Below are 21,956 nucleotides of genomic sequence, written 5' to 3'. Positions count from 1 at the left end.
TTTCTGCTCTCCATCAAACCTCAAACTATGCTGGAACCCTCCCTCTACAGAGCCAGTTCATTTCATTAACTCGTTTGTACTGGGTCAATGAGTGAAAATAAATATATGGCAATAAGTGTGCCCATCCCTCCTTATAACACATTTTAATTTTAATGTTATGGTGAAGAGTGAGGACTTTGGAATCACACTTGGACTGGAATCTTCCACTCAATAGCTGTAAGACCTTGAACAAGTTATTTAGATTCTCTAAGCCTTCATTTCCTCATCTGTAAATAAGGGTTATAAATAGTACAATCCCTACCTCACAGCCTACTTGGGAGCAGGAAGTAAAACTACCCAAGTAAAGTGCCCAGCATAGTGCCTGTCCCCTGGAAAGCACACATTAAATCAGCAGGTTCTCCAAGTGTTGTCCCCAGACTCCAGCATCAGCATCCCTAGGAATTGGTTAGAATTGCAAATTCTCGGTCCCACCCCAAAACAACTGAATCAGAAACTCTGGGTGTGGCGCCCAATAACCTGTGTTTTAACAAGATTTCCAGGTGATTCTGACACAAGCTGAAGTTTGAGAACCACTGCGGCAAATGTCAGCAATAAATTATAATAATAATGTATTATAATAGTTAGCATTTATATTATCATAATGCTTGATATGACTAGTACTTTGCCAGGGGCCATGTAAAATACTTCAGTGCAGTTGTTTTCAAACCAAGTTCTGGGATGCTTTGGGGCTCAGGGAGATACGTAGGCCACCTCCGAATCTCAAGGGACAGGTCACGAGCAAAGATCTAGGCTGTCCCCAGCTCTGCTCTGACAGGGGACTCCACTTCATCAGCTTCAAATACTTCAGTTCCATCCCATGTTAAGTTTGCTGGACAAAAGGGTTCTGTTCTGAAATAAATCCGGAAAATCACCACTTTGCCCCGAGTACCAATGGAAATGTGGCCAGCTATGGGGGAGATTCAGGGGACTAGGAGATTTTTCCCAGGCCTGTCACCACATGGGGTGATGAATGCTGGCCCTGCATTCAGATCCCAATTCCACAAGCGTGCTTTAGGAACTGTGCAGACTACCTTTTGTCTTACATCGTATCATTAAATCCTTACAAGGTATTATTCTCCCTCCTTTTCAGGGGAGAAAATGAAAATGCAAAGACATTAAGTAAATGTGTCCAAGGTCACCCAGGTAGTGTGGCTGGGACTAGAAGCCAGATCACCTGATACTGAGATTTGCTCTCAATCTCCAAGAATGGCTGCTGGTCACGCTTGAGCAGATAACCTCACCATGCAGGACAATTACCCACAGGGGTACTGGATGAACTCTGCAGGGACATTCAGATCATACTCTTGGACTCACAAGTAGAAGGCAGGTTGCTTGTGCTTTACCACTTGCTCAGCACCAAGCCTGGGCCAGTTGATTGGTTTCTTTCAAAATGAGTCATAATCACAACAAATTAGAAAGTCCCCATTCAGAGGGGCTTTTCCCTTTTTGCTAAATCAGGCGGCGAAGCTGATGTCAGCATACTCGGCATGCAGGAGTAGTGAGCTGAGAGTGAAGCTGAGTCCCAGTCTACTCCTTTAGACCTTAGTCAGCTGCCTAACTAAGTGGCCAAACTTGCTACTTATCATCCAAGGTGGACTTTGAAACTGAATTAGACGATATTGAGAGATCTTCACGCTCCCTGGAAAGGTGAACTAGATAAATATTTTGTCACTAATTGCAGTATTACTTATTCATTTATTAACCTATCCCACAAACGTTTACGAAGCTCTCACTAGGTGCCAGGTGTCCTGCTAGGTATTGAGGCCAGCCACAACTGTAAAGACAACCGATGTGGTCCCAGCCTTCATGGAGCCTACGGTTTGGTGGCGATGGGAAATTGCTGTTAATGGTCCTGCGCTGATCACACAGAAGTACTGTTAAGTATTTATGAGGTGCTCGGCACAGTATTAAGTGCTGCACACAAATTATCTCACTGAATTCTCACAACAGTCCTACGAGGTAGGAATAATGATCTCCACGTTACAGAAGAGGAAACTGGGGCTCAGAAAGTTCAAGTAACTTGCCAAAGTGGAGTCCACTGCCACTGAGTGGCAGGATCTGATTTATAAGCCGCATCCTTAGCCTCTATATCATAGGAATGAGTGTATGTATGTCCACATACAAGGAATATCTTTTTTTCGAGTGCCTGGAAGATTATCCACATATAGTGAGTTCTTTTTCTTTCTTTCCTTCTTCTTTTTTTTTTTTTTAAAGTAATCCCCATGCCCAGTGTGGGGCTCGAACTCATGACTCTGAGATCAAGAGCTGCATGTTCTACCGATGAAGCCAGCCAAGTGCCCCTATAGTGAGTTCTTAATAAAGAGTTATTAATTAAATATACCCATCTAGGTCAAGCTAGAGACAGACAGTCCCAGATGAAGAGATGAATGGGGGTGGTGGAAACCAAGTGACCATTCTAGGGGGTGGGGGCAGTGGCGAGAGAGCCCCACCCAGCAGCAGCTTTAGAAATAGGCGTGGGAGCAGAGGGGTGTGAGACTGTCATAAGGGCTGCCAAGAAGCCGCCATGCTGGAAACTGTCCGTCAGAAGTTTTCAGGGAGCGATGGTGTTGGTCGGGGAGATGGGCAGAGAGGGCAGACACTAACCATCTGTCCCAGCTGTCACCACTGAAGACCATGCTGTCCATCAGGGGCTGGTTCATCACCCAGACTGAAATCTGTGTCCACCGAGTGGCTTGGAAGAAGATGGCTCACAGAGAAGGCTGGGGTGATGATGTCATGGCTGGTTTTCTCCTGCTCCTCTGACCCACCTCCCTCTCCAGAGTGGCAGCATTTCATAAAAGGCCAATTTGCTGAGCTGGGCATACAGAGATTGTTTACCAGTGGTCTGTGGTTTCAGGACTGGTTTGGAAAGGGCCAACAGTTGGATCAGCCGCCTTTTTAACAGGGCACCACGTGCTCCTCTCTGCACCACTTAAGCTACTCAGCTCTAAATCACACTTTGTTTCTGGTAAGTATATTAATTTGAAACTCCCATGTCTTGCTTATTAAAATCAGCTTACTCAATATCACTGGCTAAGAGTTTTTAGTTGATGGAGTCATGTGGGCAAAGTGATACTACCATTACCTTTTTGTTCAGACCATAGCAGGGAACGACGATGAGGATCCAGGCATGCAGAGGAAGAAGAACCCAAACATTGGAGGTTCACAGATCTGAAACCTCAGGTGTGACTTCCTGTGGCAGGCTGACTCAGATGTTCCCCAGCGATCCGCCTCCTGACATGCTCCCTCCCCTTGAGTGTGGGCTGGCCTAGCAACTTTCTTCTAGGCAACAGAATAAAGCAAAGGTGCTGGGATGCCACTTCTGAGGCTAGGTTATAAGAGATTATAGGCTCTGTCCTGCTAGCAGTCTCTATCTATTGTTTTCTCAGCTCACACACTGATGAAGGAAGCAGCCACATCATACAGGCTCCCACAGCAAGGAGAGGAGAGTAGCCTCCAGCCAATAGCCGGCAAGAATTTGAGGCCCTCAGACCAACAGCTCAAGGGAATTGAATTCTGTCAACAACCGCTGAGAACCTTGGAAGCAGATCCTTGCCCAGTTGAGCTTTCGGATGAAACCCTAGCCCTAGATGATACTCTGATTGCAGCACAGGAGACCCCCAGAGACAGAGGACCAAGCTAAGATGCACCTGGGTTCTGGTAGCAGAGGAACCATGAAATAGTCCATGTGCACTGTTTTAAGTTGCTGAGTTTGTGGCAATTTTTCACACAGCAATAGAATGTTAAGACACTTCTCATCTGGGTGGATTTGGGCAGGTTATTTCCCCTTTAAACTTCAATTTTCTCATCTGTCAAGATGGCTAGGATAATAATAAAAGTGATGATGATGATAAGAATAATATGGCTGCCTTTGGAGAATTAAATGAGAAACTGCAAAAAAAAGTGTGTAAATAAATGTTGACATCTGAGTGAGTAAAGGGTCTGGGCTCTGCCTCGGCTGGATCTTGAGGACTGAGGGTAAGAGCCATGGGGGGAGTTTCTCAGTGGGAAGAGTGGGAAGGGCTTCCCTGCAGCTATAAAGCTTGGAGCTCGGGGAGCTAAAGACAGGGTGTCAAGTGAAGGCAAAGCTGGGGATTCCTGAGACCATCAAAAGAGTTCAGCCAGACAGAGCTGGAGGTTCGAAGGAAAAGCAGGAAACAGTGCTAACATTAAGATGGAGGGAGCCTTTTATAAGGTGCCAGTGATGCCAATGGGTGGGAAGAAGCGATTAAGCCACAGCAAGTGTTTAAATGCATAGCTGAAGTCAACTTGTGCCAAGGACACTGGAATCTAGGGCTTAGGTGCCCACTATGGTTGGCTCTGAGCACCACCCCCCATTGATGGAACTCCTCTCCATACTGCTCATAAATGCCAAATGTGATTCCCAAGCCCCACATCAGACTTGCCTAGCTCTGTCCTCTCAGCATCTCCCCTGGGATATTTAAGGGGCATCTGAGATTTCACATGCCCAGACCCAAACTCCTGATTTCCAACTCTTCCTCGGAGCTCTGCTGCACTGCAGTCTGCCCATTTCAGTCTTGCTCTGACCACTCTAGAGTGAGCAGGGATGACCTCAGAATGCATACTGTAAAAGATGTGAAAATCTAGATTTAAGTAAAAAGAGTAAAAAGTGAACATCTTCCTCCCTCTGTCTGGCTGTCCTCACTCCTCTCTCACCATGTATATTCATATTGTTTCTGTATCAGAACTTACAGGGCTACCTGCAGTCACCTGCCCGTGACTTACTACCTTTCTGCGGCTGCCAAACAGATCACTTCCTTCCCTTTTTTAAAAGAGAATATCACAAGCAATACCATAATGAACATCCATATCCATATGCACAATTATTTCTTCAGGATAGATTCCTAGAAGTGGGACTGCGAAGTCAAAGGATTTGCACATAAAACGTTTGGTAGAGACTGACAAATGACCCTTTAATGTGGTTTACATTCCTACCACCGGTGATCGACAGGGCCTCTGTGCCAATGCTGGACATTATCAATCTTTTGAAGAACTTCCAAGAAGGAGGTCTTGTCTTAATTTACAGTTTCCTGATAACCAGAGCTTGAATACATTCTCACATATTCATTGGCCATTTATATTCGTTCTTCAGTGAATTGCCACTCTGTATCCTTGGTTTGTTTTTCTATGGGTTATTTATCCCAAATTACTAATGGAAAATCCCAGGACTGGAGAAATTAAGTTAGTTGGCTTAAAGTCTCACACGTAGTAAATGGCTGGGCTGGACTTGAGCTTGACTCTATTTCTCAAAAGGGCACATTCTCAACCACGAGGTCGGGGAGTCTGCTTCTCGGCTATGGTCAAGGTTAACTGATGAATGAAAACCTGAAGGCTGCATAAGGACAGGAGTCTCACTCACTTGCAGAGGTGTGGCCCTTTCTGCTTCTGCCCGAAAGCGCCCGGCTCTATGCTGTAGCTCTCCCCGGGAAGGCCCTCGGGGGGGTTACGGGGCCGCCTGGCTGACCACCGTGCCTGTGGGCCCACGTTGGCCCTGGCCACCCACTCTACCACATTTGGCAATTACGTTGCCCCTAAAGACATAGGCAGCCAGAAATAACCACCTCTGGCTTACTGCCATTTCCTTAGTTAAACCAACTGGAGCTGGACCATCCTTGGCTTTGGGTGCGATTCATTCTCCAAAATCCAAATCCAAGACTACTCTGGATCTGGCAGAGCTCGGCTGCAAACGTGGAGAGAGAATGCACCAGCAGCTGCTGTCAAGTCCGCTGACATCACGCCAGGGCCACCCGGCCATTGTTTGTGGCAGAACAATGCCTTTCTTTGGTGGAGGCGGTTTGCAGCCCTGCCCTTTGGTATCTGTCCGCCGACTTCTCAGCAGGCCGGAGAGCGCCTCAGTGCCCGTGGAATGCCTTCCCTATAAATAGAAGTCCTTTGCAGGGCTTCCATGGGCTGGCAGCCTTAAGAGCATCGCACCATGTTTATACATTCTGCCCAGGAGCAGCTGCAGGCATGGTGGGAAAGATAATCTGGGCAGAGGATGGGCAGAGGACCCCATAGCCTGGGGCTGTCACCGACCAGCATCCAGGCGACCCCTCCTGAAGGTGGCTGCCATTACTGTCGCAGGGAAAGCAGGCAGCTTAGGGGTTTTGTCTGACTGGCAAGTCAATGAACCGGATTCCTGAATCACTCCAGACTCACTGATCCGTGACTTGGTGTTCCTTGAGGTCAACACGGATACTGCTGGCTGGTATTACAGGTGGAGTCTGGTCCCAGGGAGAACTCAGTTCTGCCACCCAGTGGCCCGGCTCTGACAAGGTGTCAGCTCTAATGCAGCGCTCTCAAGGCAAACTCCCCATTCCCATCTTTGGAAAGAGCAGGGAAAGGCCCCCCAGTCCTCTGTGGGGTCTGCAGCAGAAGGGTCAGGTCTATAGTTTGGTCACCTATACCTGGTGGCCCGGCCTGCTCAAAGGGTCCTGAGGGAGAAAGGCAGGCCGGTCATGGGAAGAACGTCAGCGCAGGAATGAGAAGGGAGGTGGAAGGAGTAGGAAACGAGGAACCAAATGGAATTAAGCGACGGGAAAAGAAAAATGGAAGTGAGAAACAAATAAGGTTTGAGGACACTGAGTCTCAAAGGCTATTTGTGCCAATGGCTTTCATAGAATCAGTGGCCCTGCCCTGGTGGACTGGCCCTGTGAGGCCTAGGGACCCACCCCACCTCCTTGGTGATCATGAAATTGTGGGATCTGATGGAGGGTGGTGAGTACCTCTGGAAGATTTTTTTCTTAAAGAGAGAGTTGGAAAAAGAAACCCTAGAGTTCCAGTGTTTCTGTGACTCTGAGAACAGGCGATCGGGGGCTCCACGTATGTTATTCTAGATGCAGAAACCTAGGTGACTTTATTCTATAAACTGAATGGGCTCCCCCAAGACTCATATGTAGAGACCTCATCTCCAACATGATGGTTTTTGGAGGTGAGGCCTTTGGAAGGGATTAGGTCATGAGAACAGAGCCCTCCTGAATGGGCTCAGTGCCCTTACAGAAGACTCCAGAGAGCTCAACCCTTCTGCCATGTGAGGACACATGAACCCCGAATCAGATCCTCACTAGACACTGAAGCTGCTGGTGCTGATCTTGGACCTCCAGAACTGTGAGAAATAAATCTCTATTTTTTATAAGCCACTCGGTCTATGGTATTCTGTTATAGCAGCCCAAACTGATTAAGACACTATGTTCTTTCCAAATATTTTCTTCTGATTGATTTCTGGTTTCATACCATTGTGGCTGGAAAAGATACACGATATGATTTCAATCTTCTCAAACTTAATGATTAAGACTCTTTGACAGAGCAACGTCATACCGATTTCTCACTGCTGCCTAGGAGACCCATAGGGCATTTTTCTGCTCCCAGGCTGTCCTGCTGGAATGGGGCAGTTTCTGAGTCTTCTCGGAGATGGTGTATAGGCAGGCAGCCTAGGAGAGCACCAGAAAGTGGGTGTCTTGGGTCTTGAGCAGCCTCTATCCTTGGTTAGAAATCGTGCAGAAAGTGTATGTTCCTGCTTTCCCACCAGGATGTGTCCAGGGCTGCATCTGCCTTCTGACTTTCCTATCTACTGATGACACTTCCCTAAAGGTCATCCAGGGATCATGGGGTTAGGGGCACAACACCTGTGCCATCCACCCACTCCTGTTCCCATTCCCTGGGAAAATGCAGAAGTCTTGGAGTTACCAACAACATTTCCAACCCTTGAACACAAACGGTTTCCCTGAGATGCAGAGACAAAGGTGAGTTCCCGAAGCTTCTGTCTTGGGGGCTGTGTTACCTCCATGCTTGCCACTCAACACATGAATGAATGAGAGCCGGTGAATCTCAGAGCAAAGCAGTCTCCCTATGTTCCCAAGAGAAAGGGTAGCATTTCTTTCTTCTCCCCATACCTCATTTATTTATTCATTCATTCGTTCCACAAAGGTTTCATGAGAGCCTTCGACATTCCAGGACTGTGCTAAGCACAAGGGATGCAATGGAGAGCAGAACAGATAGCATCTTTGCTCTCATGTAGCTTATTATCCCAGTGGGGCTGATAGGCAATAAATAAGTAAACAAAGAAATGAGAAGATAACGTCATACTTAGATAATGAAGTCTCCTGCCTTCTGTCCTCTCCTGGGAAGGGTCACCTTCGGTTGGCCAGCCTTATGGTACATTTGTATCATGGAAAGTGTAGTGAACTTCAAGGGGGGGGTCCTCTGATTCTTAAGCGTACTGGTCTCTTTACAATACTCTCATTTCTTTGCTGTGGGGCTGACAGCTGTACTGAGGGCAGCGTAATCGTTTTTAGCTGTAATAAAGCACTGTTGCCAAACACAACTTGGCCTCTGCCCATTATTGTTCCCCAAATGCCACAGGAGCAGCATGATGCCTTGTGACAAGAGACTAAGGCTTTGCAATCAGACAGAACTGGCTTCTATTCCCAGCTCTGCCACCATGTGAGCTTAGAGGAGTGACTTTTTTCCTCCCAGTCATGAGATTTTAATGGAGACAAAACTGTGGCATCTCTGTAAGGATTTTCTCTTTGTGGACTAAGATGTATTAGGACCATAAAGGCATTCTGTCCAGCACCTGGCACTCAGGAACCGCATGGTGAATCTTGGCTCCCTCTCAACACAGTGAATGATTCCTAGCCTGAAGGCCAGCTCAACCTCAGCGTTTCTCAAAGTGTGGTCCACGGACCCCCTGAGACAGCACCACCTGGAGTATTTGTAAACACACAGCTATCTGTGTCCATCAGAACCTGCATGTTTCACAGGCTCCCTTAAGAGCCTGAAGTTGGAAACTCGCTTATCTACAGCTTTGATTGGCAGCCCAGACTTTTGTTACTTTGAGGGTCAAGAAATCACTTTTTAATGATCAACACCAAGCATAATAGCTTTTATAGTGTGGAGGCACCTGATGCACACATCTTCAATAAAGTACTTCCTGGATGGGAAAGGAGACTTCAAATCCCCCAGGACCTTGAGCCTTCCTGCCCTGGCTAAACCACCCCTACTCAGCACCACAGGGGTTACCCCAGGGAGCTACCCACCCTATTTCAGGAGGATGGCAAGTTCCAGCCTCTGCCAAAATAGGTGGGAGGAATCTAAGAAGGGCTGGGAATCCCCAAAGTCAGTGTCAGCACCAGAGAAATGAGAATTTGTCTGCAGTCGTGATTCTCTGCTCACCCCCGGCTGGTGTGGTTTGGGGAAAATGGGTGACATCAGTACATGGGCAGAGGTTGGGAAACAAGATTCGTCACCCTGCCCAAGAGGATGAATTCCCTAGTTTCTGCCTCCTTGTGACATCACTGCTCCAGAGGGTTGCACACTGTGCTGCCACATGAAAAGTTCTATTTCTAGCAGATTTACAAAAGTGCCATTGTCTTGATGACAGACCAAGAGACTGTGGTCATTGTGTTTCCCAGCAGCTGCTCGGCCCCGCTCCACATCTGGAACCCTCTCCCTCAGCAGCAGGCAGGACCCCACCCCCGCCCCCGGCCCTGGGAGATGGACTCCAAGCAGCCACCACCATACCTGATTCAGCATCTGTTTCGCCAAAATCCTACCCAGACTCACCCACGCTAGCTTCCAAATGCGATTTTCAAGAGCACGTGGCCAATGTTGTGTGGGCTCTTCTAGAGCTGAAGAGGACGGGGACGGAGCAAGGTTTGAAGGGCAGCTCGGGGAGCACGCTTTCATGCACCAAGCAGAGGGCTGGCCCCGCTTCTGAAGCAAACAGACTCTGCGGATGGGTTTGATGAGTTCATTAGCACGGACTTAGATGACATTGTTGGTTTGCATGTGGATAAGAGATCTTTTTCAAAAGCTTAAAGGCTGTATGTGAAGAGGCTTCCCACCCACCCTGAGGAGAGCCCTGGTTTATGTTTCCAGCACGGCGGGGGCTTTAGCCCAAACCAGTCCTGTCATCCCGCTTCGCCCTTCTTATAACCAGTTACGGGAGTCCTTTAGGAGCTGGCCAGAGTCAGGAAGAGTCAGAAAAGAGATCAGGACAGTTTAGCTCCATCACGAAGTCCAGCCCAACTTGTCAGCCAAAGCACCAGGTCGCACAACGCAGTACAAGTCAGCTGGTGAACGGCACAGGCTACGCAGCAGTTATGTTTCATACAGATTTTCCTCTGAGTTCGGTTTAAAAGCTAAGGCCACTTGCAAATACAAAGGACATGCTTCTGAAGACATAGTGTTGTCTAATAAAGAACGTAATTATACCCCCATATTAAATGTAGACGGACTGCAAATTACAAAGCGCTCAATGTCAGGCAAGGTGGGGAAGGAGTGAATGGAGGAGGGTGGGTGGGGGCAGAGGCCGACCCCGACACAGCCCTCACCTCGGTGCACCTAATGAAGGGTGCATTCCACTTGAAATCCTATCGCAGAGCGAGATTTGGGGCGAGGCTGTCGCTCCTATCCTCTCTAGTTATTAGATTCACATTTCTGATAACAGGGAATCCTGGAGTCAGAAACTGGTCAACTCTGACACTTCCCAGGCCCATTTTAAAGTTGATTCTCCACAACAGTTTGTATTTTTATTGCCCCTTGCAGCCCAAGGCTCAAAGTGGCCCTTAACCCTTCGAAGCAGAAGAAACTACAGATTTAAAAGACCAAGGCCATATAGGAAGGAAGAGCCAGATCCAGAAAACCAACTTGTCTTCATTACCCTGTGACACTGTGCCCTTCTCTTTCCAAACCTGTGTAGCTTCGTGTTCCTTGGCAATTGATAGGTTTAAAGGATTGGGTTTTGTTGCTGTTTTTTTTTTTCTTAAGATTTATTTATTTGAGTTGGGGGGAGCAAGTGCGAACAAGGGGAGGGGCAGGGGGAGAGAGAGAGAGAATCTCAAGCAGACTCGATGCTGAGTACAGAGCCAGACGCGGGTCTAGACCCCCTGATCCTGAGATCATGACCTGAACCGGAACCGAGAGTCAGACACTTAACCGACTGAGCCACCCAGACGCCCCTAAAGGGCCTCACCTTTTCTGCTTTCCTTCCTTTCATCTGTGCATCATTTGGAAAATGCAAAAGCACTGCTCCTGGGGTATGGCATGCTCTCCCTGCAGCCGTTTACCCACGAGCCCACGCTGGCATGCCAAGACCACAGGGTCCCCATCATGAGGGATCTATGTGATGAGCCCTGGGATCTCAGAACCAAGGAAAGTAGGGTTGGGACACCAACAATGCTTACGGGCTCTGATCTGGTCGGCTCTTCTTCCCCTGCATTAGTGCAGGAAACTATGGTAGAGATCATCTAAACAAGCAGATGAGTTTCAAAGCAAATTCACTTTGCCTCTGAACGTGTTCTTTGATTGCCAGGCATTCCTTCTGCGTGAAGCTGTGCTAAGACAAGCAGAGGGGCAGGGGGTGGAGGGGGCACCGAGGAGGAAAGGCCGGGGCTGGAGGGCGGGCTGGACGTGTGTTGGGATGGCTCCAGGACATACATGGAGACTCACGTCTTCAGTGTGTAGTGGTGACTCTGCTGACTGGTATCAGGTGGGAGTGGACGAGGAGAACTTTCTCCCTGCTCTCAGGTCCTGGCCTGACCACAGACTGAATTGGGCTCCTGGCTATTTCCGGGTAAGCTTGGGTGAAAGGCCCTTCATGACCGCGAGTCCATAATAGCCTCTTCTGTTAGTAGAAGAGTCTGTAATGGCCTCAGAAAGGGCTGTTCAGGGGTGAGACCTAGAAGAAGGGTACAGAAAGGGGGGCCTACTGGTTGTTTCCACAGCTTCGCCCCTGCCTAGAGATAATCTTATTTTACCAGTCACTAAATGATTCTAACAAACCTGTTGCTCCAGTTCTTCCGATCACTTTCAAATCTTTGCAAGCACGTGGATACTGGAAAAAACGTATCAGTTATCGTCCTAATCCACTCAACCAGGTTGCATGCCCAACCGGATCCTGGGCAAGGCAGAGACCTGATGAACCGTTTTCTTGAGTCTGTCCTGTGCACAGCAACCAGGTAGACGGACAGCATTCACTGCACAGAGTTTAAGGGTAGGCCTCTGCCGTGCTGAACAAAAAGAACCAGAGGTTTCATTAAAAGTAAGACCAACCCCGATACCTATTCACAGCAGAGTAGTTTAAAAGGGCCCTGAAGCCAAAGTGCCTTGGTTCGAATCCCAGCTCCCACACTTACTAGCTGTGTGATCTTGTGAAATTTGCTTAACTTCTGTGTGCCTCGGTTTCCTCATCTGTAAAAGGGGGCCATCACTCGTAACATCTACCTCATGTTGGAGGGATATCAGGAGTTAAAAGGAACTTAGTAGAGTGCCTGGTACCTAGAAGGGGCTTTATGAAAGTTTGTTAAAATAGATGTTTGTAGGTAACGGCCTACACAGCTGGGACATAGCACTGTGGGCTTCATGACAAGACGACTGAAGGGTCATCAGGCCGTTCCATGCTCGCACAGAGTACAGCCGATACCAGGGAGCAGGGTCCCTTGGGCCTTGTCCGCACTTAAAAGGATCAAAAAACATCATTTGAAACCTAATGGTAGCAGTGAGAATACTGGTAAGCTGCTAAGTGTTAAGATATTTTTGGGGGGAGTCTGGGCTTCCATGGTGCTTGTGACATGTGGATTGTTCTTTTCACCAATGTCCCTTTTCAGTGAGTGGGTCCCAGGCTCCATCAAATCACCCAGCACCAGACGCTGTCTGTCGTGTGGGTTAGGCCGAACTCAGTAGGCAGGAATGATAAAAACCCTGAGCAGGAGAGAGAGAGGGGGGAAGAAAGGCTTTCCTGTTCCTTGCTGGGCTAAGAGAAACCCGGGGGCACCTCGGGGGGCCCCTGGCCTGCGGCGGTCCGTGCAGTCTGAGCTACCGCGGCATACTGCCGCTGCACCTCACGCTCCGGAGCACCCCAGCCCCAGGCGTGTCCCACCAGTTTTCAGGGGCTCCCAACAACCTCAGTTCTGGCCAGATCTCCTAAAGATACTCAAATCCTTCCCTACCCAGCCCCGATCTGGGAGCCTCAGGGCACCTGATGTGGGTTCCAAGTAGAAACCTGGGGTCCCAGCACTGCCCATGGCATCCTGAAGTTTGACTGGAAGCTGCGGGGCTCGGCAGAGCTTGCTGGCTGATCATGAGAAAGGCCCAGGCTGCCTGGGAACAGAGGGGCCTCTCCCCTTGCTCGAAGCAAAATGCAACGTGCCGTCCATCTCCTCTCTGGCATCTCCCCAGCCCTTCTCCGAGGGAGCTAAATGCCATGCTTCACCGATCGGTCAATAAGTCGTGTTTATTGAGCTGACAGTGTGTGCATACCAGGGTGGGGGAGCGGTGCAGAAAGATGGATGAGAAGGGGATTAAAAAAACAAAACAAAACAAAACAAAAAACCAACCCAAGACAAATGTTAGAATTTTGTATAAAGGAAAGGACCCTACACCTTCCTCCCCCATGCACGGCTGGGCTGCTCACCCTCTTTCTCCCTGCTGGGGGCATGCTGGCCCTCCTCTCCCAAACACTCCCCCCAAGAAATGGGCACCAGGTTGACCCAGAACTACAAAGCCCTTTTTTATGCAGTGCTGACCTCTAGAGGCTTCCAATTAAAAAGCATCCCAAAGGACCAACTTATTTTTACTGCTGTTTTTCCTCCATCTGTGCGGTTGCCATGTTTTCCTAGAAAATCAGGAGAAAATGTCTCTGGATCCCTTAAATGTTACCTAATAGGAAATGCCTACCCCATTCTTAGGCTGCCTAACTACAGCTTGCCCAGATTTTTTATAAATGTCAATGTTTTCTGCTCCCAAAGGGAAAAAAGTGGGTCAGAGATAGGCAAAATATTTCAAAGTTACCTTCCTACTGCGGCTCTAAGAGGAAAAGTACATTGCTGGCCATTTCCTGAGTTTCCAGAGTAATGCATGGCCTGGCCTGCCACAGGGAAAGGAATGTTTGCTCACCCCAACTCGGCAGGGCACCAGGCAAAACTATGTGCCAGCCCCCAGAGACACCCCAACCCCCCCGCATACAGGCACAAGCCCGCCCCCTCCAGCCCCGGCGCAGGGTCCAAGCACTGGGTAGTGGCTTTAATTTGGTTTACTTTGTTTGACTTCGACCCATTCATGTCCACAATGAACACTAGAAACAATGAAGCGTCCCACCCGACCTGACTTCCCTATGGAAACGAGATTCGTTTCTAAAGGAAATGAGACTGCTTGTTACATCCCTAAGCAAAACACTCCAAATCTTCCTATTTTGTTAGAGCTCTTTATTCCATATCATTGATCACAAAGAGAAGAGAAGTGTAGGAAGGCAGGAGAAAGTACTCCGGGATGTCAGCATTTGGGCTAATATACACCCACTATTTTGGCTGGGGTTTTTATTTCTAAAAGGGATTCTAAGGAAGATGGGCTCAAAATCAGAGAAATAGTTTTGCTAATGTCGGTTGCCCAGCCCCAGTTTCACAAGACAGCATTTTCCTTATAAACTTTGCTTCCCACCCTCCCTAACCCCACTAGCCAAGACAAGATACATTCCCCCAACAGCAGTGCCTGGAGGGAACTTGGAAATGAGTCCATACTCTTATTTTTACAGAGGAGGGAACAAAGGTGGGGGATGGGGAGAGGGGACACGCCAACGACCACATAGCTGGTCAGGAGGGAGACTGGGCTAGAACCATTTTCTTTCTTTTTTTTTTTTTAAAGATTTTATTTATTTGACAGACAGAGACACAACAAGAGAGAGAACACAAGCAGGGGGAGTGGGAGAGGGAGAAGCAGGCTTCCCGCTGAGCAGGGAGCCCGAGGTGGGGCTCGATGTGGGGCTCGATCCCAGGACCCTGGGATCATGACCCAAGCTGAAGGCAGGCGCTTAACGACTGAGCCACCCAGGCGCCCCAAGGGCTAGAACCATTTTCCCCAGCCAACCGATTTCAGAGTGATTCACTGCAAAGGGGGAAAATGTGGGTCTTTCTAACACCAGCCCTGCACTTAGATAAAGGAGCCAAGCTATATTTTATAAAGGTTATCTGTGCGAGTGATCAAATAACAGTAACAAAGAAATTCCCCCAGAAGAAAGGCTTTGTCTGGGGAAGATCATGCCACCACCCTGCTGAAGCCAGAATCTTTGATGAGTGAGGCTCGGAAGGCTTGCACACAGCCCACCACTCGGGTCCAATCTCTGACGAGAGCCACGTCCCAAACCAAGAAGCACCAATGACGGCAGGTAACACACACACAAACCTCTATGCTGCGTCTGCTAAGGCAATCTCAAATCTCATCTAACAATCTGTGGACACCTATTCATTTGGGGAAAGAAACTTGTTCTTAATCAAATAATGGGACTTACCACCAACTCCTGATTTATTCTTTAGATGCCACTGTTTACTAACAATCACTGGGAGGACAGTTATGGGGAAACTGTGTCACACTGCCACGGAGTGACCACAGCTTTCTCACTGGTGCCACAGAATGCACATGGCACCTCACTATGGGAGAAAAAACAGGCTCCTCATATGCACACGTCAAGTACTGGTTTGAAGGAAGGCTGGGAAATCACTCCCTAGCAGCCACATCAGAACAGATACGTGAATGTCTTAAATTACTAACATTTGAACCATGTCAGCGGTTCCCGGAACGACCTCCTCCCTCTCTCCCCCCTGGCCGCCCCCACCCCCAACCCCAACACAGACAACCGCAGAACTAGCTGGCGGTCCTCATTCTCTGTCCCTCGTTTGTATCCCATGAGACATCCTCTGGACCAAACACTGTGGACGGAGTAAAAAAGAGGCAAACATCACGAGAGTTTGGAAGGCTCTTTAATAGCAAGCGTATGGTAATTACATTGGTGGATGAGATCCTCGCTCTCTGGGGAGGGAGGATGGAGCAGATGTGGACAGGGTTCAGTTTAGGATTTACACTGTTTGAGGCATCTAAAACAAAGGGCAACAATTTTTTTGGCAACCCATTTCACAGTTTTGTCATTTACAAGAGATTTCTTGGAAAGGAAATATAAAGGCAAAGAAAACATCCACACCCTGCATGAAACATTTTTGCCTAAGGAAAAAGAACCCCAAAACTGTTCCTTGATTTTGCTTCTCACATGGATGGCTCAACTCTGCTCTCATACACAAACGAAGACTGGCTCACAGATCGTTTCCGATTTTCCCAAGAACTGACAATTTGCTTTCTCCTCTAGAAAGGTGACGTGTGTACGCACGCAGGACTGCCGCGTCTTTATCTGCCTGGCTATCAGAAGGTACTCAGAGTAAAAAATGTAAAAAATGACTCTTAAGAAACAAAAACAAAAGAACCAGGGAAAGGCAGTTGTGCAAAGAACAGACTATCTGCTTTCTCGGTGGGCCTGAATCACTTGAATACAGTTCTTAGTAAATGAAGTGTTTATTTTGATGCGGCTTGGCGCTTGCTTTCAACGGCTTGGGTCTATTCAGCCACACGGTGCCGTAAATGAGGCTTCTAACATGTGATGCTCATGGGTCCTCTATTTTTGTAATACAAATTTAAATAAAAATATCAACGACACCATCTTATTTAACGATTTACCCAGGGGGACGGGAGCTATAGATAATTTACCACGGACCCCACGTTGCCATGGACACCAGAGGCTACGGGCATCCCGGCAAATTGTAGATGTTCTAAATAACATCTAAAAGACTGCAGCCTTTCAGGTCATACCTGGTGTCACAAAACCAAGATAACTAATTGGGTCTTTGTGGGAGAGGACTCATGTTTCATTCAAAAAAAATAAAAAATAAAAATGTGAGGCTTCTCTGGTAATCTGAAGACTAAGTAGTAGGCAGAGCCCCTCTTTGGGGTTGACAGTCGCTATCGGGAAGAGGGATCTGTGATCCACTTGAGTTTTAACTGTGCTCTTTCTACAGCCCTGAAGCAAGTGGAGTAGGCGGGCTCTGCCCCCCAGCCCCCGAGGGCATTCCTGACCCATGGCCTCAACCACACTGAGAGCAAGATCAAGTCTGGTTCACCTGCCACCTGCCAGGTGATTGGAGCCCGCAGATGTGGTCGCACTTGGGAAAGACGGGCTTCTCTGGCTGACAGCGGGTTTACTGAGGGAAACCACACCAGATTTGCGGGACACCTGCTGTGTCCTTGGCTGTGGGGCATCTGTAGAGCCACAAATCCATCCCCAACACAGGCCTTGCCTCTCAACGTGCAGGCAGCCCCTTTGAGGAAAGCCAGCTCCTAGCGGGACAGCCGTGAAAACAGTTCTCCTGTCGCGTACATAATACCTGTCTTCCGGCTTCTTCTTTTCTCTCTTTTTTAAAAGAATTAGACCCTAACTCTCCCATTCTCCCTTTCTCATCTCCTCCCACCCCAGAGTAAGCCCTGCCTATTCCTATTCCTGCCTCTTGAACCGTGGGAAATCAGATTTGTTCATATCAGTTTCCCAACTTGAGAATTTTAATATGCAAGGTAGATTTCTAAAATATAAATTCCAGCGATGCTCTGGAAGCATAGCTCCCCGAGGTCCACACACTTTGTGCTCTTATGAGACAGACACAATCTTTAGAGATGTCGCTGTGCTGGAGGAAAAGTTTCCATTTGTATGTGAAAAATGACAGTAGCCGTGAGAGGAGAGAAATTTTTCACTTAAGGACCCCGGAAACCTAATTCGGGCACCAGGACACAGGGAAAATTCCTAAATATGAGACTTTTCATGTTCTAGTCATATAAAAAAAGAAAAAAACCCAAAGTCCTACGTACTGCTACGAGCCTGGGAGACGTGAGTGTAACAGAGCCGGAGTGGTGGCGGGTGTCGTGTGGGGTCCCACCTCCTTCCTTGGCTCCCTAACTCATCCTCCGGTTCCCCAAAGTGTGCTCAGTATGACTCTCAGGCAGAGCCAGTGACTAGGCGGCCATAAGAAAAATGTCTCTGTGATTCACTCAAACCCAGGATCAAGGTTTGGTAAGGTTATCACAGGCAGGACTTCACGGCTGGCCCACAGTGATCAACAGGCCATCAGTCATCCCCCTCCCCGCAACGTTCACACACACTCACACGCTCTCACACACACACACACACACACAGTCTCTCTCTCTCACTCCTCTTTCTCTCTCCTGGATGACATGGCAGAAAGTCAAAGTACTCCTCTTTCACTCTCTCCCAGCTCTTCTTCATGCAAACTCACTCCACTTCCAAAGCCGCAGTCTGTCGGGGCCCAAGGGAAAGCCACGCCTTCAGCAGACAGAGGCTGCACCTCTGCGACAAGTCTGTCTCTGCATCTCTGAGGCCTGACGTTGTCCTCCGCCTAAGGAACCGGAAGTCATCAGCCCCTCAGGATCAGGCTCGAGGGGTCCGGACACTCACAGACCAGCAGAAACATATTCTAAGGTAGTCCTGTGGCCAGCACGCTCAGGACTGCCTCCCGGCAAGATTGAAAACATATTTCCTTCTCCTTTCCCTAAAAGTTTCCTTGACTGTTGCTCTTAGTACACACACGCCATAAGGCAGGTATGGAACGACAGTGGTGAAAGCAGGAAGGGCAAACAGCCCTTGTTTCAGGGGAGTTGGGGGACTTGCCCAAGGTCACGCAGTCCCTGGTAGAGCCAGGGCTGGAACCCAAGTCTCTCTCCCAACTCCCGGGTCCATGCTCTTCCCACCGCACCACACTGCCTCTTTGTAAGTGTTTATCTGTTCGTGAAAGTCAGAAATTTGTCAAACCACGGAACCTCTTCCCAAACAACGTCGGCTGCCGGCTGCCCGCCTCACTGCCCATGGGGGGCGGGGAGCTCTGCGCCAGGCGAGCTTTAATGCCGCACACAAGCCGAACAGCGAACCCACGGCCGGTGGGAGGGAGCGCGGGCACGGGCATGTGTGGCAGCAAGGGCAGCCGGGGCGGTGCACCATCAGAAAACAAGGAAGTTTTGGAGGAAACGGTGCGATTTGCTAATGCCTTCTGGGGTTTTGCCATGAAAATAAGCAACACACAGGACTGTTATCCTCAACCCCTGGGGCAGAACAAAGACGAGATTTCTCCTCAGCCCACTGAATGGCTGAGTTGATCTCAGTTCAATTTTTATAAATAGAACATTAACATAATAATACCAAAATGCATTTGGTCAAAGCCTAAACGCTTTTTCATAAAATACATTTTATATTAATGTCCGTTCCATTTGCAAACATATGTAAATTGAGCTTTTAAGCCTCTATGTATAAAATTCCAGTTTACCTTCAAATGGAGCAAGCTAGTCAAGCTTCTTCATCCCAGTGGCAGAAGTCATTCTTTCAGCCTATTGTGTTAAAACAGAGGTTACCAAACCCGAGTGCTATCTACAGGATGCAGCTCACAACTACCTGCGCTCAGGTACGGAGCCAATGGGGACACAGGCAAGGGAGCAAAGCACAGAATATGCTCACCCCGCTGGATGAAACATCAAGGTTTGCGGTGGGAATAGGCTACTCGGAAGGAAATTCATTTCACTTGAAATTAACCTTCAATACGCTTTGCCAAGAAAAGAAAAAATGTGGGTACTGAAGCATGGATGGAAACCACTGTACTGTTCCCCACCATGACTTAAAACTGCAGTACCCTGTTCTACCACAAGTAGCCGCACTCTCCATGGCACCAATCAATCAAGCAGAAAATGGAGAGATCACCAGATTAATACTGACATGCCTGGAAGATACACAAGACTCCCAGAAACTCTGTGCCCGCTGCTGCTGGTTTTTGTTTTTTTTTTAAAGTCCCAAACTATGACAACCTAACAGGTATGTGTATGCATGTTAAAAACATTCCCACCCCAGATGTTATGTTTAGTCAAGGGTTGTGAAAGAGGCATTCCGCTTTGAGAGATCCAGAAGGGTCCAAGAAAATGAATACTTTAAATAATTCCACGTTAGCATTACAAAGGACTTCCCTTGTAAGTATTTGTTGGCTAAGTAATGACAGCAGTGTTTCCAATTATTAAGTAGCTGTTTCTGTGAGTTGTCTTAGTATTTTGATCACTGAAACTTCCCATTTGAACCAAGCTAACCCACGACTGAAAGATTCCCACTTTCATATCGCTTTAAAAATTCACTACAGTTAGGTCCCTCCAAGGACTTGATTACAGTTTTTTAAATAAATTATACAGTGGGATCCTTTTCTTGACCTTTTTTTTTTTTTTTAAGGAATAAAAGACAAATTAAGAAATTAAAGAATTCCATCATATGTTTGAAAAAATTTTATCCTGGTTTATTTCCCCCATTAAATTTATCTATGGCTTCAAAGTTTAAGTGGCACTTGGATTCTGAATGTTTTCATGATTTAACAAGTTGCCATCTGGTTATAAAGAGAGAATGTAAATGTTTCATTTCATATGCGGGACAGTTTATAGAGATTTTAAAGAAATCAATCATTTGTCACCCCATTGATATTTTCCACTATTGGATTTCAAAAGAGGCTTTGGAATTAGCATGTTTTAAAATAATTGAACATGCAAAGTAATGTTTATACTAATCATGAACCAGCTGCTATCTATCCAGGTAACTTAGTAATGGCAGAACACTTCAACAAAGGCTTCTCTGCCTCTCTTCCCCTCTTCATCCAAAGCTAAGTGATTATCCTTTTCTGCCCTTGTATTTGCACTTGTGCAGTTTAATGACTAGATATTAAAACTCATGCTTTATAAGCAAATTCCTTCACTCATGGACATTTAAAAAGTACATAAAAAGTGCAGACTGCATTTCTTCTCTGTCATGCTTTCCCTCAATAATGTCACCTTTGAGGACTCAAAACATATCCTTAATACATTCAGAGTTCTCTACATTCGAGTCAGGTAATGTTAGTTCTCCAACACAAACTCAAGAGAGAACAGTCAGCCACAAAATGGACTCTAAATTCAAAATGGCAAAGGCTACCGAGACAACCCCATAGAAACCCACTGAAACGGGAGTAAAATTCAGGTCACTTCTGAGCAAAGCTCATCCCAGATATTTTGCGGTCAATAAAAAGGTACCTAGTTTTAATTTGGATGCTGGGAGTCAGACGTCCTGTTTCGAAGTGCTAATGCAAAAATGCTAACCCAGGAACACGCAACCCCACCTCAGGTACCAGGGGGTTCACTCTCCTTCTCAGGTGGGAGCCCTCGGAAGGTTACTGCTGACTGACCCCCATTTGGGGGTGGTCTGCTTCGGGCTCCTCCTCTTCCACATCTGCACTGTACTCTTCAAACGCATCATCGTCTGCATCCGGAAGCCCCAGTAACTAGAGGAGAGAGAAGAGAACCAGCCATGAGTGCCAAATGGCCCGTGGGCAGCAAGATAACCAAAGACATCGGATCTAAATTCAACAGCATTTAACAGGACTTAGCACAGCAGCTGTGGATTTCCCACGGGAGTCAACCATCCCTACAACTATTTTTATGAACATATTAGATGGGAAATGTCAATCCTTCAATGGATTGGTGCCCAAAGGGCCAGGTTTTATTGGGGAGCCTGGAGACTCTCTACTTTTAAGTATCAAAACACAGCACCACAGACCACCAATGTAGAATAATATACTATGTACGCGCGCGCACACACACACACACACACAGACGGGATGTCAGCCGTAGTACAATGAACAGTACTGACTGTTCCATCAAGACGTCAAAAATCTATCCCCCTCTATATTTTCTTCCCAAAAAACATGTGCTGCTAGTATTTATAACACATATGTAAAAATGTGAAAACCACTGAAATGTTTAATTTTTTGGTTAAATTACGGTGCATCTGTAAAATGGGATCTTATATACCTATTTAAAATAGTATTTTGAGTAATTTGATATAAAAACATGCTCATAAGTGTAAAAAGAGCATGGTAAAAACTGCATTTTCATTACGATACAGATTTTCTTAAAATTTATACACAACTCCATAGCAAAAAAGACTTCGAATGAGATACATCCAAATTTTAAGAGTATTGTTTCAGGCAGCATGGATATGGGTAAATTTTTTCCTTTTT

General features: G+C 47.3%; 1 protein-coding gene and 1 long non-coding RNA gene across 4 annotated transcripts in view; both read right to left on the bottom strand.

Moving 5' to 3' along the window:
- LOC118524350 (uncharacterized) overlaps nt 1–12,768 on the bottom strand; it is a 32,868-nt gene extending 20,100 nt beyond the window's left edge. The window contains exons 1-3 of one of the 3 annotated variants that reach the window (XR_013442801.1): nt 12,198–12,768; nt 11,845–12,071; nt 9,798–11,740 (exon numbers count right to left, since the gene is read on the bottom strand). This is a non-coding gene — a long non-coding RNA (uncharacterized LOC118524350). Of the gene's footprint in view, nt 1–9,797; nt 11,741–11,844 lie in introns of those variants that run through there. The other 2 variants (XR_013442799.1, XR_013442800.1) reach the window with 2 other exon arrangements.
- Nucleotides 12,769–15,795: 3,027 nt separating this feature from the next.
- Nucleotides 15,796–21,956, bottom strand: part of MTURN (maturin, neural progenitor differentiation regulator homolog) — a 31,531-nt gene continuing 25,370 nt past the window's right edge. Inside the window, exon 3 of the mRNA XM_036074476.2 lies at nt 15,796–21,218. Coding sequence (XP_035930369.1) covers nt 21,108–21,218 — 111 coding nt within the window. The 3' untranslated portion in view covers nt 15,796–21,107. The remainder of the gene's footprint in view (nt 21,219–21,956) is intronic.

This window comes from Halichoerus grypus, chromosome 12 (assembly GCF_964656455.1).
Source record: "Halichoerus grypus chromosome 12, mHalGry1.hap1.1, whole genome shotgun sequence".
NCBI lineage: Eukaryota > Metazoa > Chordata > Mammalia > Carnivora > Phocidae > Halichoerus > Halichoerus grypus.
The sequence above is the reverse complement of the archived record's forward strand: the minus strand, read 5'-3'. Positions and strand labels throughout refer to the sequence as shown.